The following is a 20111-nucleotide window of genomic DNA, read 5'->3' as shown; positions in this document are numbered from 1 at the left end:
AGCTGCCCTTTGCCAATAAATATCATGCTGCCAGCCTCTACTCTAAAAAACTTGCAACAAACTCTGGGCCATAGTTGAATTATTCCATGAACAAAAGGCATCTACTGCAGTAAAAACACTTGGTAAATAATTGTAATTAATAACGATTTTAATGTGGCCATAAATAAACCGCAGCATAACAAATAACCAGATCAAAGTAGAATAGGACGTATTTATTCAAGATTAATATGTAGCCATTATTAACAATGTCCCACACAAGTGGGCTCAGTCAAAATCAAGTGTGGAGCTGGAAGAACACAGCAGGCCAGGCAGCATCAGAGGAGCAGGAAAGCTGACGTTTCGGGTCTCAACCCTTCTTCAGAAACAGGGGAGGGGGAGTGAGGCTCAGAAATAAATAGAGAGAGAAGGGGTGGGGCTGAGGAAGGTAGGTGGCATGGTGATAGGCGAGTGCAGGTAGGCAATGATTGGGATTGGTCAGTGAGGTGGGAGGAGCGGATAGGTGGGAAAGAAGATGGGCAGGTAGTGTCAGGGTCAAGGAGGCAGGGATGAGAGGCGGAGTTGGACATGTGATGAGGCCGGGGTGGGGAGATTTTAAAATCGGTGAATATGGTTAAGCCATCGGGCTGTAGGCTCCCGAGGTAGAATATGAGGCGCTGCTTATCCAGTTTGTGGATAGCTCACACCATCCCTTACCCCAGCCCTGCCTCATTTGGCTGGAGGTTGACACTGCTGGAACAAGCTCACCCACAGCCATAAGATCCTTAGGTAGAATAGATAGATAGAATCCCTACAGTGTGGAAACAACAAGTCCACACCAACCCACAGATCATCCCACCCAGACCCGTCCCCCTATAACCCATCTAATCTACACATCCCTGAACACCATGGGCAATTTAGCATGGCCAATCCACCTAGCCTGCAAATCTTTGGATGGTGGGAGGAAACCGGAGCACTCAGAGGAAACCCACGCAGACATGGGGAGAATGTGCAAACTCCACACAGACAGTCGCTCAAGGGTAGAATCGAAGCCGGGTCGCTGGCGCTGTGAGGCAGCAGTGCTAACCACTGAGCCACCGTGCCGCCCCATCCCATGACCGGGCGAAAGGGACTGAGGGTGGGATTCCAACCCCTCAGTGACCAATCTGGTTGGCTGGCTGCTATGACACTGCTAGCAATGCCAGAGCTTAAGACTACTACCAGGACTGTAGGGTGGGTCACAAAGATCATCAAGGCAGCCCTCAGACAAAACATCCCAAGCTTTCAGAGTGAGGGAGTGATCCTAGAGTCCAGGGTGGTGGGGAGGAGAGAGGGAAATGGGGAGGAGTGAGGTGGAAATAGTAACACCAATTAGTGGAGGACCAGCAACACAAAAGAAGGAGGCATGACATTTTTGTGCTGGGTACACTCCTGATGTAAACTGCTAAAGAGGCCCCTCTTTCCCACCTTTACTCAGCCATAGCAATCAGTCTACCGACTGTCACCAAGGCAGTCGGACATTAGCAATGGCAGCATTTGACCCGGAACAATGGGCTTGCTAATAAGCATTATTGACATGTAATTATGGATATTTTTATGGCCAATTTCAGTTCCCAGTATTTTATAGGGTCAGCTCATGGGTGGGTGCGTAAGTGGTTGACTGTGTTACAGTATATACTACCAAAGCCCTGCTAAAAACATACCCAGCAGGGAGACACAAAATGTAACTGAGTTGAACGAAATGGCACCTTTCCAGTGTTAGGTGTGAACACACAACCAGAGAACCAGTGCCTTCTAGGACAAGTGCTTCCGTCTTTTAGCTCAACCCAATCAATTTGGACCGCTCTTTCCGCTAGACGATGGATGTTATAGAGCTGTCCTTATGTGCCGAATGCCATTTGACTTTAGGAAATATTCAAATTCCTTGCTGGTAAATAACATCCCATTGTCCGTGACCAATACTTCCACGAGTCCGTGTGTCAAGGACGATGCTCACAGCCTCTCAATCCTCATCCCTGAGTTTGCCAAACAAACTTCATGCACGCCCAACCACTTTGAATGGGCCAGGAACATCGAGCCCATGAAAGGACCAGTATGGTCAACACGCAACCAAGTCCAGGGTTTTCCTGACCATTCCCTGAATGTGGGGGCACTGCTGGTGGCAACTTTTGTCCTTGTTGACACTCTGGGCACTGCCCCACCCCAGCAGCTATGTTGGCATCCAACCCGAGCCACCAGACATAGCTTCTTGCTAGCATCTTCACTTTGGAAACCCCTGGATGATCCTGGTGGAGTTCAGCCAGTACCTGGAAGTGACCTTTACTTGGGACAATTACTCTTGCTCCTCAAAGTAATATGCCGTCCTCTAAGGTGATCTGGTCTCACCAGGTCCAGAAATATTTTAACCCAGGTTGCAATGGCCCTTCTGTTTCTGCCACTACCACCAGCTGTTTCAGTTTCACCAGGGCAGGATCTTTTTGGGTCCACAGTCAGATACTGTCAGCAGTACTGGAAGGGGGTCCAGGAAGTTTAAAACCAAACGGACTCTTCCAGGAGAGACACTACTGGTGGAGTATCTGCCAGTGGGAGGCAGCTCAGGGCATCTGCATTAGTCACGTGGCTTCCTGGACGGTGTTCTAGCTTGTAGTTGTATGTGCCGAGATAAGGGCCCAATGCTGAATTCTACTGGAAGCTATGGGCAGCATCGCCTTTCCTTCCTTCAGTAGCCCTAGCATGGGTTTGTGATCTGTTGCTGTGACAAATTCCCGTCTGTAAAGGTACTGGTGGAACTTCCTCACACCAAAGATGACATTCAAAACTCCCTTCTCTCTCTGGGCATGTTTGCATTCAGCATTAGCCAAAGTCCAGGAAGCCTACACTATCAGGCGTTCCTCTCTGTTGGGCCACCAATGAGCCAACACTAAACCCCCCAGTACCCTATGGGGAAGCATTGCATGTCAGCACTACTTCTCACTTCAGATTGTAGTGGGCTAACTGCTTAGGTGATGATAGCTGCTTTTTCACTTCCCTAAAGGCTGCTTCTTGGCTACATGACCATTTCCAAGGATGCCAAGATGGAGGCCAGGTTACATATGAATTTTCCACAGTAATTTATCAACCCAAAAAAAGACCGAAGCTTTGGTACAAGCATGGGAGCCGGGGATCCTTTGATCACACTCACTTTATTGGCCAAATGTTGTAACCCAGTTTTGTTCACTCTGTAACCCAGGTAGGTCATTTGGGGTGCCTGTAACATGCATTTTTCCTGTCTAAGGCATATGCCTTAGAGAAACATCTAAGGACTATGTCCAAGTTCTCCAAGTGCTCTTTATTGATCTTCCCTGTTATTAGCACATCATCCAGATAAATGGCAACCTGGGTAGCCCTTGTAAAATGTTCTCCATGGTCTGCTGGAAAAGGGCATTGCCTGATGATACCCCAAATGGCAGGCCTGTGTGTTGGTACAAATCCTTGTGGGTGTTAATTGTGGTGTGCTTTTGGGACTCCTCATCCAGTCACCATTATAGGTAGGCGTGGCTCATGTCCAACTTTGTAAAGAACAGCCCCCCATCAACTTTGTGTACAAGTCTTCTATATGAGGGATTGAGTATTTATCCAGCTGTGAGAAGTGGTTTACCATTTGCTTAAATTCTGCACAAAGGCAAACTGAGCCATCAGGCTTTACAATCGGTACGACCGGTGCTGCCCACTCCACACACTGCACTGGTTAGATGATTTCATCGCTCTCCAGCCTCCTGATATCTGCCTCTACTTTTGCCCACAAGGCAAATGGCACCAGACAGGTCCTGCAAAATCATGGAATTGCTTCCTGCTCAACATGAAAAGTGGTTTTTGCCCCTTTAATAGCCCCAAGCCCTTCCTGTAAAACTCCTGGATATTTCACTAGGACTTCACTGGGGCAGCCATTTTCTCATCGAAAAATGTTGAGCCAATCCAGGTGAATCTATCTCAACCAAATCTGCCCCAATAGGCCTGGGCCTGAGCCTTTTACTACCATCAGTGGTGACTGCGCCAACTACTTCTCATAGGAGACCGGAGCAGAATTCATGCCCTTAATCTGCAACAGTTCCCCAGTTGATGTTCTCAGTCTGGCTGAGGTCTTGTGCAAAGTTAAGGGTTGGAAACCCAAGCGAATCTTTTTAAAGACAGATTCTGTAACCACAGATACAGTTGTGCCAGTATCGACCTCCACAGGAACTGGGTGACCATTTAACTAAATATTAATTTTAATCAGTTCCAATTGGGATGTCGCTAAGCAATTTAATTGTTCCAACCCACATGTAGGGGGAATTTCCAGGGTGAGCACTCTCCTGGGCACCAGCCTACAAGTTTTCTTAATCAAGTCAGGCCTTGTAGCATCCCTTTGCTGTCTGGAGTCTACAAACCAGCAGCAACTCCAATGGCTTACCAGCCCAGATCCTGAAGAACTTTATAGCCACTTGGTTGAGGCTCGGCTTTGTTGTGGGATTCTGTTGTGGGCTGCCATAGGCTCTCTCTGCTCACGATATGCCCTGCGTGAGGCCCTGCAATTGTTTACATTCAAGTGGTGTTCCCCAAGCTCAGTCAGACAGGTGAGGGTGACCACTTCCATTGAGATGGCACGTAGTTCCCATGCTCCACTGGTTGCATTTTCCAATGACAAGACCGGTTGTAGTGTCTGAAGTCCAGTTGGGCTTCAGCTAGTAGGCGCTTCTGCATGGTTATATCATTAATCCCACATACCAAATGGTCTCTCAGCATCTCATTCAGGGTTAACCCACAATCACATGCCCCTGCCAGTCAGCTCAACCTCATCAAAAATCCCAATTTGGATTCCCCCCGGTTCTTTAACAGCCGAATAAAACTGATAGTGTCTCAGAATTAGAGGACGTTTGGGGTCGTAATATTCCTCAACCAATTCCGTCAACTCTTGGAAGGTTTTAGTATCTGGTGCCTCTGGCAAGTTAAGCCCCTTATAACCAAAAATGCGACAGGTCCGCAAGCAATCAGAAGGATTACTCTTTGCTTTTCATCTGCCCCAATGTCCAGAAAAAGATCACATTTTTTCCACATATTGGGCCCAGTTTTCAACAACAGGATCAAATGAATCATACATTCCAAATAAAAGCACAATGCCAGAAATACTTACCCCATCACCAAGATGACTGATGCAAGCTAATGTTCTTCAGGCACGTCCTGTTTTCTCCCATCACCACTGAAATAACTGCACAGAAGCGGGTATCCCAAGTCACTCTTTATTTACTTGTGCACCATACACTGGCTGTGACCAGCCAGCTCAGAGTCAGTCCCCTGAACTGAGGAGATTATAATCTCCTGGTTATATATTTTCTTTTCATTTTTTTAAGCATTAATCCTGTCATTTGCTGACTATTCAGAATTTCGCTGCTTGTGAAAAGCGTTAAAGATGGAATGCGATGCAATTAAGTACGTCTCCTTTAAGCCAAGAGCATTTTGTTTTGTTAGACTATTGAAATATTTTCACAGAGGCTGGTATCCTGTCACCAAGTCACCCTTTATTTACTTGTGCACAGTACACTGGCTGTGGCCAGCCAGCTCGGAGTCAGTCCCTGAACTGAAGAGATTCTAATCTCCTGGGTTTTGCTTATTTTTTCTCCTGGTTATATTGTTTTTACTCCCACTGCCATACAGCATTAGTGCTTATTCTCCTCAGCACCTGTGTTGTGTGTGGGGGGTGCGGGACACAGTGAAAAATACCAGTTGTGTAAATAACTTTATTAATATTCTACTACCAGGAAAAAACGCCCATGTGGCCAAGGAATCAGTGACAAGCAGAGCCCTAGTTGCTTCATGTCACATGGAGTGAATCAAATTGGCTGAAGACCGGTATCTGTAATGCTGGGGACAACTGGAGGAGGCCGAGATGGATCATCCACTCGGCACTTCTGGCTGAAGATTGCTGCGAATGCTTCAGCCTTATCTTTTGCACTGATGTGCTGGGCTCTCCCAATATTTACAGGATAACTCTACCAGAGTATAGATCTGCTGTAGTATTAGAGAGCGATGACTGGTGGTGGTATAATCTGAGGTTTGCCATGTGAGGGGAGAGATTGAGAATGATAATTCTTCATGATAACCTCAACTGGTGCAGGACCATGCTATTGGTATTAGCCTGCATTGCAAACCAGCTATCCAGCCAACTGAGCTAATCAACCATTTTGAATCTGAGTAACGCTCTGGTGAATCTGTGTTGCACTTTGTTCATGGCCTACACATCTGCTAGAAGGTGCAATGGCTGGGATGAGTACACAGTACTCCAAATGTGGTCTAACCAGAGCTGGGTGTAGCTGTGACCAAAATTCCTCCTCCCCATTATTCTAGTCAGATTTCTGACTGTGTTTTTGTAACTTATGAGGAGAGATTACATAAACTAAGCTAGTATTCCCAGGAATGTAGAAGGTTTAGGGGAGATTTGATTGAGCTCCGTAGGATATTGAAAGAGTTGAAAGTTGTTGATGTTTTGCAGCATGTGCATAAGTGAAAGCAAAGGAATAGCATTAGCAGATGAAGAAATATGTCATCAAAGTGCATTCCCAAAATACCATGTGCTACAGAACGCAGGCACCATGAATGCTATTAGGATAACAGGCAATGATACGCTGCTTATGGTCTCACACTAGCTAGATATTGAGGGATATGCATATCTTTTATAGGGAACAGTGGCCTCCACATTGGACACAATCATTGACACCCTGCACTATGAGAACACTACAATCTTAGAGAAGCCACTTGCTTGCACTGTTTACTTCTCTCTACAAGAAAAAAATGAATTGTGGCTAACTGTCAGTGACACGAGAGCCTTGATGATGTTCTTTAAGCAACAGTTAGACATCAAACTGTGAGTTGTTGCAAATATCTCCAGCTGCAGTCTCGAGCTCCTCCCATTGTCACCTCCACTGTCATGGGCAGTGCTATGGATCAACCAACCAACGGATCAGATCTAAGCTCTGCAGTCCTGCCACATCCAGTCATGAATCATGGTGGACAATTAAACAACACACTGGAGGAGGAATTTCCACAAATATCCCCATCTTCAATGATGGAAGACCCCAGCACATCAGTGCAAAAGATAAGGCTGAAGCATTCGCAGCAATCTTCAGCCAGAAGTGACGAATGGATTATCCATCTCGGCCTCATCCCCAGCATTACAGATACCAGTCTTCAGCCAATTCGATTCACTCCATGTGACATGAAGCAACAGTTGGAGGCATTGGATAGTGCAAAGGCTATGGGCCTTGACAACATTCGCAACTCCTTAGGTACTGAAGCAGTCCATGGTCAAATGCAACAAGATTGGGACCATACCTAGGCTTGGGCTGAGGGGGACTACAGTGGTTCAAGAATGCAGCTCACATCCACTTTCTCAAGCGCAATTGGGGATAAGCGATAAATACTGATCAGCCAGTGATGCCCACATCCCACAAATGAATATAAAAAAGTGATAAATAACATTCTGCCAAGCATCACCAATAAGAGACAATGTAACCACTGCACCTTGACATTCAATAATGTTACCATTACTGTGTTTCCATCTATCATTGTCCTTAGGGTTATCATTGACCAGAAACTCACTGGACTCACCACATAAACAAAACAGCAGGTCAGATGTTTGGAATACTGCGGCGCGTAACTCACTTTCTGACTCCCAAAGCCTGTCCACCTTCTACAAAGCATAAGTCAGGAGTGTGATGGAATACTCCCCACTTGCCTGGATGAGTGCAGCTCCAACAACACTCAACCACTTGACTGGCACCACATCTGCAAGCATGCAGTCCCTCCACCACTGACACTCAGTAGCAGCAGTGTGTTCTATCTACAAGATGCACTGTAGAAATTCACCAAAGATCCTCAGACAGCACCTTCCCCCCAAATCTAAGACCACTTCCATCTAGAAGGACAAGGGCAGCAGATACATGGGAACACCACCACCTGCAAGTTCCCCTTCAAGTCACTCACCATCCTGACCTGGAAATATATTGTTGTTCCTTCAGTGTCCCTGGGTCAAAATCCTGGAATTCCCTTCCTAAGGGCATTGTGGGTCAATGTACAGCATGTGGACTGCAGTGGTTCAAGAGCACAGCTGACCACAATCTTCTCAAGGGGCAACTAGGGGAATGGGCAATAAATACTGAGCCAGCCAGTGGCATTCACATCCCACAAATGAATGGAAAATGAAAGCAAAATACTGCTGATGCTAAAAATCTGAGATAAAACCAATGGATCAGGCAGCATCTGTGGAGAAAGAAATGGAGTTAATGCTTCAGGTCAGTGATTTTTAATAAGTGCTGGAGGTATAGCTCCATGGTAGAGCATTTGAAGGGCGGCACGGTGGCTCAGTGGTTAGCCTCACAGTGCCAGGGACCCAAGTTCGATTCCACCCTCAGGCAACTGTCTGTGTGGAGTTTGCACATTCTCCCCGTGTCTGTGTGGGTTTCCTCCGGGTGCTCCGGTTTCCTCCCACAGTCCAAAGATGTGCAGGTTAGCTGGATTGGCCATGCTAAATTGCCTGTAGTGTCCAGAGATGTGTAAATTAGATGGATTAGACATGGGAAATGCACGGTTACAGGGAAAGGGTGGGGGTTGGGTCTGGGTCGGATGCTCTTTGAAGGGGCAGTATGGACTTGTTGGGCCGAATGGCCTGTTTCCACACTGTAGGGATTCTACAAAACTCGGGAAAGTTACAGATGTAATTGTAAATGTAATAGGTTTGAACAACAGTAAGGAGGCGAGGTGTGAAACAGGATGAGAGGGAAGGTCTGTAGTATGGTTTAGGCAGGACAGATCAAATAACAACAAGATTCAGAAGCTGGATGGAATGTTAATGGAATGAGTAAAGAAACAAAAGGTATGTCCAGAGGTGGTGTGAATGGCAAAATAGCTCCCATCCAAAAGTAGAGAAAACAAGAGAGAAATGAGGAGGAAAAGAAACACAAAACAAAATGGGGACTTGGCTTATGATCCATTTTTCTTTATCTCAATGTTGTGCCCAGAGGGCTGTGAAGTGCTGAGTTGAAAGATAAGAAGCTGCTCTTCAAGGTGAAGTTGATGCACAATGTATGAATCGCCTGTTGATATCCCCTGTCCAGCATGCAAATGGAAGTAGTTGCTTTTGGCGATGTAACAAGGGTCTGCTGATTTCCTGGAACCAAAACCCGATATTTGTCGTGTCATCATGGAGTGGAATATTATTCTTTTCCAGTCAAGAGACCAACAATACTTTCGGCACTTCTCCAGCCTTTTTGGCAGCATTCCTAACATGGGGATTATGTTCTACACTGTCACAGCCTTGTGAAAGATTAAAAAAACATAAACAACAAATACCTGACGCAAATGCCCTCTTAGGGAAAGAATGTTATTAGCATACACACATACACACACACACACTACATACACACACACACACTACATACACACACACACACACGCACACACACACGCACACACACACAGACACACACACATACGCGCACACATACACACACTACATACACACACACACACACAATCACACGCGCACACACACATACATGCACATACACACACAATCACACACGCACACACATACGCAGATGCACGTGCACACACACACACACATATGCACACACACACAATCACACGCACGCACACACATACATGCACACACACAGACGCACACAGACACGCACACACACACATACACGCACACACACAAACACACACAGACACGCACACACACACACATACATGCACATACACACACACTCAATCACACAAGCACACACATACACAGATGCACGTGCACACACACGCACGCACACACATATACACACACAGACGCACACAGACACGCACATACATACGCACACACACACACAGACGCACACACACACAGATGCACACACACAGACGCACACAGACACACAGACGCACACACACAGATGCACACACATAGATGCACACACATAACATAAACACAGACACACGCACACAGACACACACATACATACACACACCTTCATATTTTGCTGAATTAGTTCTTTGTTTATACAAAGTTGATGAAATCAGAGTAATATTGCAATCAAGTCACAGATGACTGGACTAATGATACCATTGCAGCATTAGGAATCCTTGAAAAACCTTTTCTAAGAGAGAGACAGCCAATCCATTTCATTGAAACCATGTGATTGTGGACAAAAGGTCTTGGTTACCGTGAATACAGGTTTGGGGAAATCCAGCCTGAATAAACAAAACCAAAAGCTGCGGACACTGGAAATCTGAAACAAAAGCAGAAATTACTGGAGAAACTCAGCAGGTCTGGCAGCTTCTGTGGAGAGAAAGCAGAGTTAGCGTTTTGGGTCCAGCACCCTTCTTCAGAACATTCTGAAGAAGTCATTGGACTCAAAACGTTAACTCCGCTTTCTCTCCACAGATGTTGCCAGACCTGCTGAGTTTTTCTAGTAATTCCAATCTGAAAGATGCTCTTTCACCTAAATCTTACCAGTGTAGCACTGCAAGTCAAGCTCACAATGTTGCAGCAACATTGAATAAATGATTGATATCAAACCATGGTGCCTTGTCGAAATGGCTTACAGTTTCTTCATTATGGGTACATCATTGTTCTTGGAGCTTCCAGCTATGTGGTTGACTCTTAACTGCTGTCAATGGTGATTAAGGATGGACAAAAACGCTGGCCTTGCCAATGATGCCAACATCCCAAGAAGGGATTGAGAAGAAAAGAATTGTGGCAGACCTTCACCACATAGACCACACTGACACAAGGAGAAGGGTTACTGCCACTTTCTCAAACGGAGCTGGGAATGGACAATAATGACGGTTTTGTCAGCTATTGCCTCATCAAAACAGCAACATTTTCTTTCAAAATGTTCATTGTTGGGCTCCCAGTAAGCAGAGAATGAGAGAATAAAAATATGCCTGTTGTGTAAGAATTGAAGGGTCTTTAAAAGTTAATACCGAGGAGGGCCTTAAGCACTGTACATTGTCATGATGCCATTTGACAAGGAGAGGGAAATACAACTTTGAATCTCAAAAGGGTAAGAGCTACCACCGGGTTCTCCTCATAGTCTCTGTAACAATCGAAAGAAAGAAATATAGAAATAGGAGCAGGAGTAGGCCATTCAGCCCTTTGAGCTTGCTCCACCTTTCAGCATGATCATGGCTGATCATCCATCTCAGTACCCTGCTCCCGCTTTCTCCCCCTACCCGTTGATCCTTCTAGCCTGAGAACTATATCTAACTCCTTAAAATCATTCAATATGTGTTGTATCTATTTAATATGTAATTAGTTGCTATCCTTCAATAAACTACATTTTGTTTAAGACAACAGCCTCTTCTTATTAGCGTAGCAAATGGTTTTCATCCCACCCAGATCAATAAGTTCCTATAGAACCTCACCCTCAAAGTGGATGGTGGAAACAAACCAACTCTATTGTGAGCAATAGTCTCCCACAACGTTGTGGTCAGTGCAGAGGGTTGCCCTTGCAACATAGTGAGCAATGTGGATTCAACTTAGCTGACACCCCATCCCCACAAGTGAGTATAGATACCAGGAGGTACAGCTATAGCTAAAGAAATCAAAGGCCATAGAATCGATTCAAACTGAGGTGGCACACTCATGGACATCACAAAGCAAGAATTAAAGCCTAAACTCACAATGTCTAATGTAAGAAGGAAGTTAGGAGACTTTATCAAAGCCATAGAAAAGGCAGTAGATCCATTATTATAACTATGGTAAAGTCAGAAAGCACCCTTCAAAACCATAGACTGTGGGAATCATTCAGAGAAAACTATGAAAGAAACATAGAATATTATTAAAGCTACAGGCAGTAGGATTCACTCAGCAAAGCCGTTGGGAAAATGTGTAGGTGGCAAATAATGGGATTCATCCAGTGTAGATGCAAAAAAAGGTGGCAACTCTCCACGTTACTTGTGGAATTGAAGGTTATGTTTCAGCTATACAAGGTAGTGGCGAGACCGCACCTGGAATACACAGCATTGGTCTCATTTTTTAACCAAGGATGTAAATTAGTTCAATTTGGAAGCAGTTCAGAGAAGGTCTACTAGACTTGTATCCAGAATGGGTGGTTTGTCTTTTGAGGAAAGAATGGGCAGACTGGGCTTGAATCTGCAGGAGTTTAGAAGAATAAGAAGTAACTTGATCGATCCTGATGGATCTTGATATAGTGCATATGGGAAAGACATTTCCTCTTGTGGGAAAATCTAGAACTAGGGAACACTGTTTAAAAGTAAGGTGTCACTCATTTATGACAGATATAGGGAGAATTTTATTTCATAGAGCATCATGAGTCTTTGCAACTCTCTTCTTCTAAAATGATAGAAGGAGAATCTTTGAATATTTTTAAGACAGAGATAAATAGATTCTTGATAAGCACGCAGGTGAAAGGTTAACAGGAGCAGATGGAAATGTGACATTATCATGGAAATGTGGAATGGGTTTGAGGAGCCCGAAGACCAAATAAAACAGAGTTGGACATCTTGGAGAAAATAACTCTTAAGAAGCAAAATAACTTTCAAAATTGATACAAAATTAGAAGTTGAACAAACTGAAAATATTGTATCTTACTAACTTGTAAAAGAAGCATTAGATGCCTTTGAAGAATTGTTGAAAGCCTTTGACAATTACTTTAATCTAAAATAAATAATATCCTTAAAAGAGGAAGAGTTGACAGAAGCGTTCAGCATCCAGGGTAATCCATAGATAATTTTAAGAATGATCATACAGGCTTATGGAGAAATTAGCCTGAGATAATTTAAATTCAGAGACCAAGAAGGACAAAATTTTTTGTTGAAATGACGTGATATGTTTTAGTCATACTTATTATAGTCAAAAGAAGAATTGGCCTTAAAGAAAGCCATTCAATTGTAAGTGAAGCTAAACACAGAGTCTTGACAGTCAAGATGTTGTCCACTGTGCACAAAGTGACTCCAAACTATCTCCACATTTTTCATAAACATCACTTGCAAATATTTTCTACTCTGGTATTTATTCTGTAAAAATTTCAATAAAGGACAATTCAAATTGCATGCAATGTTAAAATAAACTTGTTTTATTATTCCTTTTCTGACAAGTGTTTCTCAAAAGAGATGTAAAATATTAACATCTACAGTATTATACATAAGTGACAAAACTCATGTTGTTATCTATTTTGGGCCCGTTTAGGGGAATTGGATGTCGTTCCTAAGCCATATAAGATAATCTTTATTATACTTGTTTGTCAGCAGACTTTAGTGCCCATATTCAGTCCTAAAAGTATGAGACTCTGTTGGTCCATCAAATACATTAATACCATTGAGACTTCTTCAGAAATGCCCTGAGACCTTCCATTGATGGGCTAAAAGCCTTTATTTTCTGCTAACTGTAAGTGTCGACTACAAAATAACCTTAGGCAGTCTCAGTCGTGTACCAAAGAAGGCCTGTCAGAAAGACAAGAGTGCTGTGAATTGGCATAGACTTAGAAACCTCCATCAAAGGGGCAGTCAGAATGGTGTACAGGGAAAGGAAAAGGTGTCAGAGCTGTGCAGCAAGATCTGTAAATACCCTTAGGCAAATGGTTGGAATGATCAGAAGGTGCTTTACATTACTTTTATTAGAGTCGGCTTTGAAGTTACATTGCGAGCCTGAAAGAATAAAGAGCTCATCTTTTTCAATAACAGGCACAAGAGGAAATTCACTGGGGAAAAAGAAGAGGTTCAAACAAAAGTCAGAGATAGTAAGAACTGCCAATCCTGGAGTCAGAGATAACACAGGATGGAGGTGGAAGAACACAGCAGGCCAGGCAGCATCAGAGGAGCTTCTTAAGAAAGAGTCCCAAACCGAAACGTCAGCTTTCCTGTTCCTCTGATGTTGCCTGGCCTGCTGTGTTCCTCCAGCACCACTGTCTCATTTCAAATGAAAGTAACTGAATTGAAATTCACTTTGGCTGGCTTTAGGATCTGATCTGGACCCCACAGACCAACTGGGAGGCCTGAAGCTGGTAAATGGTGAAGCCCAGTATCTGTCATGACTTCACTGACAGCTCAACCATTTTAGGGAATCAGAAACCAGGCTTCCTGCTTCAGCAGCAGTAGTTTAGGGTATATCCTGGTGGCAGCTACTGGGAGGGGAGCTCATGACCTGGGCTGTAACCAGACATCACAGCACTGATAAATAAACTCACCGACTCGCAAAGAATCCTGAGAGAAGTCAGTGCAGTGCCAGAAGTATCATGCCTTTACAGTTTCAAGGGGCATAAGCAGACACCTAGTCACATGTACAGATGAAAGGAGTCTAAAGCCTCTGCTAGGTTGAAGTAGGGCCGCTGTTAAAATTGTCCAAGTCTATATAGGATTGGGAGCTTTGTGGCAAACTTTGGACATTGCTGTGAAATTGGTGCTTTTTGTGCGAGTGTTACACCTGTAGGAGTGATACAATGGAGCCCAATTTCAAGCCAAATATTTGAAAATGTAAAGCTAAAGATGTGCATGGTGGTCAATGTCCCTGGGAAGTTTGATGTGGCCCAATACTGTTTGATTCCATAGAAGATTTCACAGGTTATTGAGCTCCTAGGATTCACTGTATATTCTGGCTTTTCTTGCCTAAAGTTCATAACAAGATGTCACTGGCCTGTACCTTTTACTTCCCCACCCAACTGCTTACATCTGATATTTCCATTGTACAAAACTGACAATGTTGGTAAAACAGCTGGTGTTAAACATTCTCTTTAATGTAGGTTATAGTTGGTGATGAATGACTGTTGATGTGTTCTTTCCTTTTGCACTTCAGGGTGCCTGATGTCCCCGCAGATGCAACATTAATATACGAGGTCCAGCTTCTCAATGTCAGAAATGCTCCTGACCTGAAAACACTGTCGGTTTCGGACTGCATTCGGATCTGTAAACAGAAACGGGAGCGTGGAAATTACCACTTCCAGAGGGAAGACTACCACAGCGCTGTGAAATCATACAACCTGGCACTGGATGTCCTGAACATTTCCTCAGAATGTAAGACACAACTCAATAGTTATAATGCCCTGTTCGTCAGTCCTCTGATTGGTAATGTAGGAATATCTGGCTTTGTGAATTGGGCCGATTCATTATCTTTGGAAGAAGAGCAGATGGTATTCTCCCCAGTGATGTGGCCAATATCCAACCCACATATTTGATCATCATAATATATTGCTGTTTGTGGGAGCTTGCTTTGCACAGATTGTCCAACCTGTTCCTACAGGTGACTCCAGTTCAAAGAGTATTTCATTTGTTGTAAAAGCACATTGAAGCATTCAGTTATGATGAACAGCGTTATATAAGTGAAAATGTTTCCCTTTTGTTTATTTAATCTGGTTTTTGCTGATTTCTTTTTGTCCACCCAAGCTTGCAAGGTGTCATAAGAATCTAAGATATAGAAGCAGTGGTAGGCCATTCAACCCTCTGTGTCTGCTCTGCTATTCAATAAGAACATGGCTGATCTTTTGCTTCCATACCATTTTCCTAATAGATTTAATATGTGGAAATCTAGTCATGTGAAAATCTGAACATACTTAGTGACTAAGCTCCCGCAGCCCACTGTGCAGAGAATTCCAAAAGTTCACCATCCCTTAGATGAAAAGATTATTCCCCATTTCAATCCTAATTGAGTTGAGACTTTATTTGAGATTGTTTCCCTTGTGTATACACAACACCCACCCCACCAGGAGAAGCATGCATCTCTCTCCTGTATCTCCCATCTCAAGTCCTGTAAGAATTATTCATGTTTGAATGCGATCACTTTAGCCAGCGACAATCTTGTCCCTGTGCCAGACTGCTGTACGTTAATTTCCCATTTCTCAGACTTGAGCCCGACAGCTAAGAATCCTTTTCAGTTTAGTTGGAGGTGCAGTTTTTTGGATGACACAAGAAACCAAGGCTATTTACTGACCCTCAGGTGGAGGTAAATGATAACAGGGCACTATTTCTCAGGGAAGAGCTTGGGTATTCTGCCAGGTTTCCTATTTATTCTTCCATCAGCATCATTGAAACAGACAAGTCCAGTCAGCCAGCTCAATAGTTGACAACTAACCTCCCAGCCTTGTTGACTGGCCCCTCAGACCCACTAACCTGAGGGGAGTCGAGGGGCAAAAGATACCCAGCCGGGTTTTTGGGACTCTGGGGGTATAGCTACCCTAGAACACAAGCATAACTCCCTTCTGCCTCGTTTCCATGAAAACTCTGGACCTACACCTCATGAAGATACAAGTCTCACACCATCTGGAAACATGAGGGAGGCAGAAATAATAGAAAAGGCTGGAAAATCACAGCAGGTCTGGCAGCATCTGTGGAATCGCAGTTGATGTTTCAGATTAACGAGCTTCTCTGGGAACAGAAAGGTTCTGAAGAAAGGTCCGTGACCTGAAACATTAACTCTCTCCACAGATCCTGCCAGATCTGTCCAACTACTTCCAGAATTTTCTGTTTTCATTTCAGGTCTGTAGCTTTTGTTTTGATGAAGGAACTTGACAGTGAAAGGTTTCTGGTCTATTTATATCCTTGAAATAAACAAGCACATTGCTTTCAGCAAGAACTAGTGACCTGCATGGACCCTCACATAATCCTTTGCTTATAAATCACTGCATGATGACAGATAATCCCTCATCATTCGTTCAAACTTACGGACACAATCAATTTGAAGTTTCGCAAAAGCAATAAATGATAAAGCAAAATTGCACGGAAATGCAGAGAAGTGTGAAATGATGCACTTTAGTTGGAAGAACTCTGAAAGTTAATATAAAATAGAGGGTGCAATTCTAAATGGGGGTGCATTACAGAGGGATCTGGGTGTATTTGTGCACAGAGCATTGAAGGTGGCAACACAGGGAGAGATAGCAGTGAATAAAGTATGCAATGCCCTCAACGGTATTCATAGGGGCATAGAGCACAAGAGCAGAGAGGTGATGTTGAATTCAGTTGGGTTTTGTGTACAGTTGTGGTCGCCACATTATAGGAACGTTACAAATCATTGGAGAGAGAGTGCAGAAGCGATTTACTGGAATGGTATAACACAGTGTGCAGCTGGAGGAACACAGCAGGCCAGGCAGCATCAGAGGAGCAGGAAGGCTGACGTTTCGGGTTGGGACCCTTCTTCGGAAATGGGGAGGAGGAAGGGGGCTCCGAAATAAATAGAGAGGGAGGGGTTGAACTGGGGAAGGTAGGTGGGATGGTGATATGTGAGTGCAGGTAGGCAGTGTTGGGAATTGGTCAGTGAGGTGGGAGGGACGGATAGGTGGGAGAAAAGACGGGCAGGTCAAGGAGGCAGGGATTAGAGGGAGGGTTGGTCTTGGGATGAGGTCGGAGGTGGGGAGATTTTGAAGCTAGTAAAGTCCACATTGAGACCATTGGGTTGTAGGGTTCCCAAGCAGAATACGAGGTGCTGCTCCTCCAGTTTCCGGATGGCGTCGTTGTGACACTGTAGGAAGCCCAGGATGGACATGTCGTCCAAGGAGTGGGAGGAGAAGTTGAAATGGTTCATGACTGGAAGATGTTGTCATTTGTCGCAAACAGAGCGCAAGTGCCCTGCAAAGCGGTCTCTGAGCCTCCGCTTAGTCTCACCAACGTACAGGAGGCCACATTGGGAGCAGCGGATACAATAACCACATTGACGGATGTTCAGGTGAACATCTGTTTAATGCGGAAGGTTTTCTTGGGGCCTGGGATGGAGGTGAGGGTGGAGGTCTTGTATCTGGGATGCCCTCGTATTTCAAGGACCGCAACTTGCCCCCTTCAGTTGTTGAAAATGCCCTCAACCACATCTCTTGCGTTTCCCACACCTCTGCCCTCACACCCCCTCCCCACAATAAAAACAAAGACAGAATTCCCCTCGTCCTCACGTATCACCCCATCAACCTCCGGATTCAACGCATCATTCTCCGCCACTTCCACCACCTGCAATCTGACCCCACAACCAAGGATATATTTCCCTCCCCACCCTTATCTGCCTTCCATAGGGACCGCTCTCTCCACGACTCCCTCAACCGCTCCACACTCCCCACTAGCCCCACCACCCCCAGCACCTTTCCCTGCAACCGCAGGAGGTGCTACACCTGCTCCTACACCTCCTCCCTCACCCCCATCCCAGGCCCCAAGAAAACCTCCCACATTAAACAGATGTTCACCTGCACATCTGCTAATGTGGTCTATTGTATCCGCTGCTCCTGATGTGGCCTCCTGTACATTGGTGAGACCAAGCGGAGGCTCGGAGACTGCTTTGTGGGGCACCTGCGCTCTGTTCACAACAAACGACAACACCTTCCAGTTGCAAACCACTTCAATTCCCCCTCCCACTCCCTGGACGACATGTCCATCCTGGGCCTCCTCCAGTGTCATGACGATGCCACCCGGAAACTGGAGGAGCAGCACCTCATATTCTGCCTTGGGAGCCTGCAACCCAATGGTCTCAATGTGGATTTTACTTGCTTCAAAATCTCCCCTCCCCGGGCTCATCCCAAGACCAACCCTCCGTCTCATCTCCACCTCCTTGACCTATCCGTCTTCTCTCCCACCTATCCGTCCCTCCCACCTCACTGACTAATCCCCACCACTACCTACCTGCACTCACCTATCACCGTACCACCTACCTTCCCCAGCCCAACCCCCACCCTCTATTTATTTCAGGGCCCCCTTCCCTCTCCCCAATTTCTGAAGAAGGGTCCCGACCCAAAACGTCAGCTTTCCTGCTCCTCTGATGCTGCCTGGCCTGCTGTGTTCTTCCAGCTCCACACTGTGTTGTCTCAGATTCCATCATCGGCATTTCTTACTATCTCTTACTAGAATGGCTCCAGGGATGAGAACTTCTGTTATGAGGAAAGATTGTTCTCCCTGGAGAGAAAAAGGTTAAGAGGAGATCAGATCGAGGTTGTCGATATCATGAGTGGGCTGGACAGCATAGAGAGAGAGAGAGAGAGAAGCTGTTTCCACTTGTAACAGATACAAGAATGAGAGGACATAGATTTAAAATAAAGTGCAACAAAGCAAGAATGATGTCAGAAAATAATGTTTTCACACAGCAAGTAGTTAGGATATGGAATGAACTGGCTGGAAATGTGGTGCAGGCAGGTTCAGTTGAGGCATTCAAGAGATCATTGGACTTTTTGGATAGCAGTGGGGTGTAGGGATATGGAGCAAAGGCAGGAAATTGACCCTCGGTAATAGAACTGCTGCAAGCACAATGAGCCAAATTACCTTCCTGTGTGTTGTAATAATTCTGTGATTCTGTGAAAATGTAACTGATTGCAGTTCACAACTACCGGAACAGTCGGCAATATAATTTGAATAAGAATTAAGACATGCCTGGAACTGTTCAATCTTTGGTAGGAATGATTTGCTTCATTTTACATGACAGCTTCAGTACAAAGTACAACCCGACTTGCGCTTCAGCAAAGTCACTAATGCATCGTGAATGAAAGTTACATGTCGTAATCATAACATTCTCATATTCAAATCACACTGACTCAGAATATGAAAACAAACTTTCGTTCAGACTTGTGAGCACTCAGTTTGTTTTAACACATAGGCTGAAACTTGGCCAGACTAGCTTGGTATTGAATGCACTTGCTGTTAAAAAGCTGGAGTTGCAGACATTGATGTAAAGTTTCTGGGAAATGTGTCTTGCCTTCTACAGAAATACCACAGAAGCAATGTAAATAGCAACACTAGGAGTAGGAGAAGGCTATTCCGCCCCTCAAACCTGCTTTGCCAATCAATGAGCTCACTGCTGTTGTTCCTCAACTCCATTTAATGCTTATCTCTTGATAACTTTTATCTGACAAAAATCTGCTAATTTCTGCCGTTGACAGCTTCCAGAAAATGCAGAATCTGGAGGAAGAGCATTCCAGATTTGTGGTACTTTTGGTGTGAAAAGAATCCTCCTGAATTTGCTACAGAATTGCCTGGCTTTCATTGGCGAGCCAGCCAATATCTAATCCTCAAATAACATCAGAGAAAAGGGAGCAATATGAGGTCTACAGTCTTGTGAGTGAACAGCAACAGGCTCTATACAATATAACAATATACAGAGGACAGTAAAATAGAACATCTGTCTTAAACTCTATGGACTCAGGCTAGAGTTCCCT

The 20111-nt window shown here is 44.7% G+C and overlaps 1 protein-coding gene across 1 annotated transcript in view; it reads left to right on the top strand.

Annotated features, from left to right (window-relative positions):
- fkbp16 (FKBP prolyl isomerase 16) overlaps positions 1 to 20111 on the top strand; it is a 142160-nt gene that overhangs the window by 103300 nt on the left and 18749 nt on the right. The window contains exon 4 of the mRNA XM_048615720.1: positions 14795 to 15012. Coding sequence (XP_048471677.1) covers positions 14795 to 15012 — 218 coding nt within the window. The remainder of the gene's footprint in view (positions 1 to 14794; positions 15013 to 20111) is intronic.

The sequence above is a fragment of the Rhincodon typus genome, chromosome 33 (assembly GCF_021869965.1).
Source record: "Rhincodon typus isolate 14 chromosome 33, sRhiTyp1.1, whole genome shotgun sequence".
Lineage (NCBI taxonomy): Eukaryota > Metazoa > Chordata > Chondrichthyes > Orectolobiformes > Rhincodontidae > Rhincodon > Rhincodon typus.
Note: the sequence above shows the minus strand (reverse complement) of the source record. Positions and strands in the feature narration are given on the sequence as shown.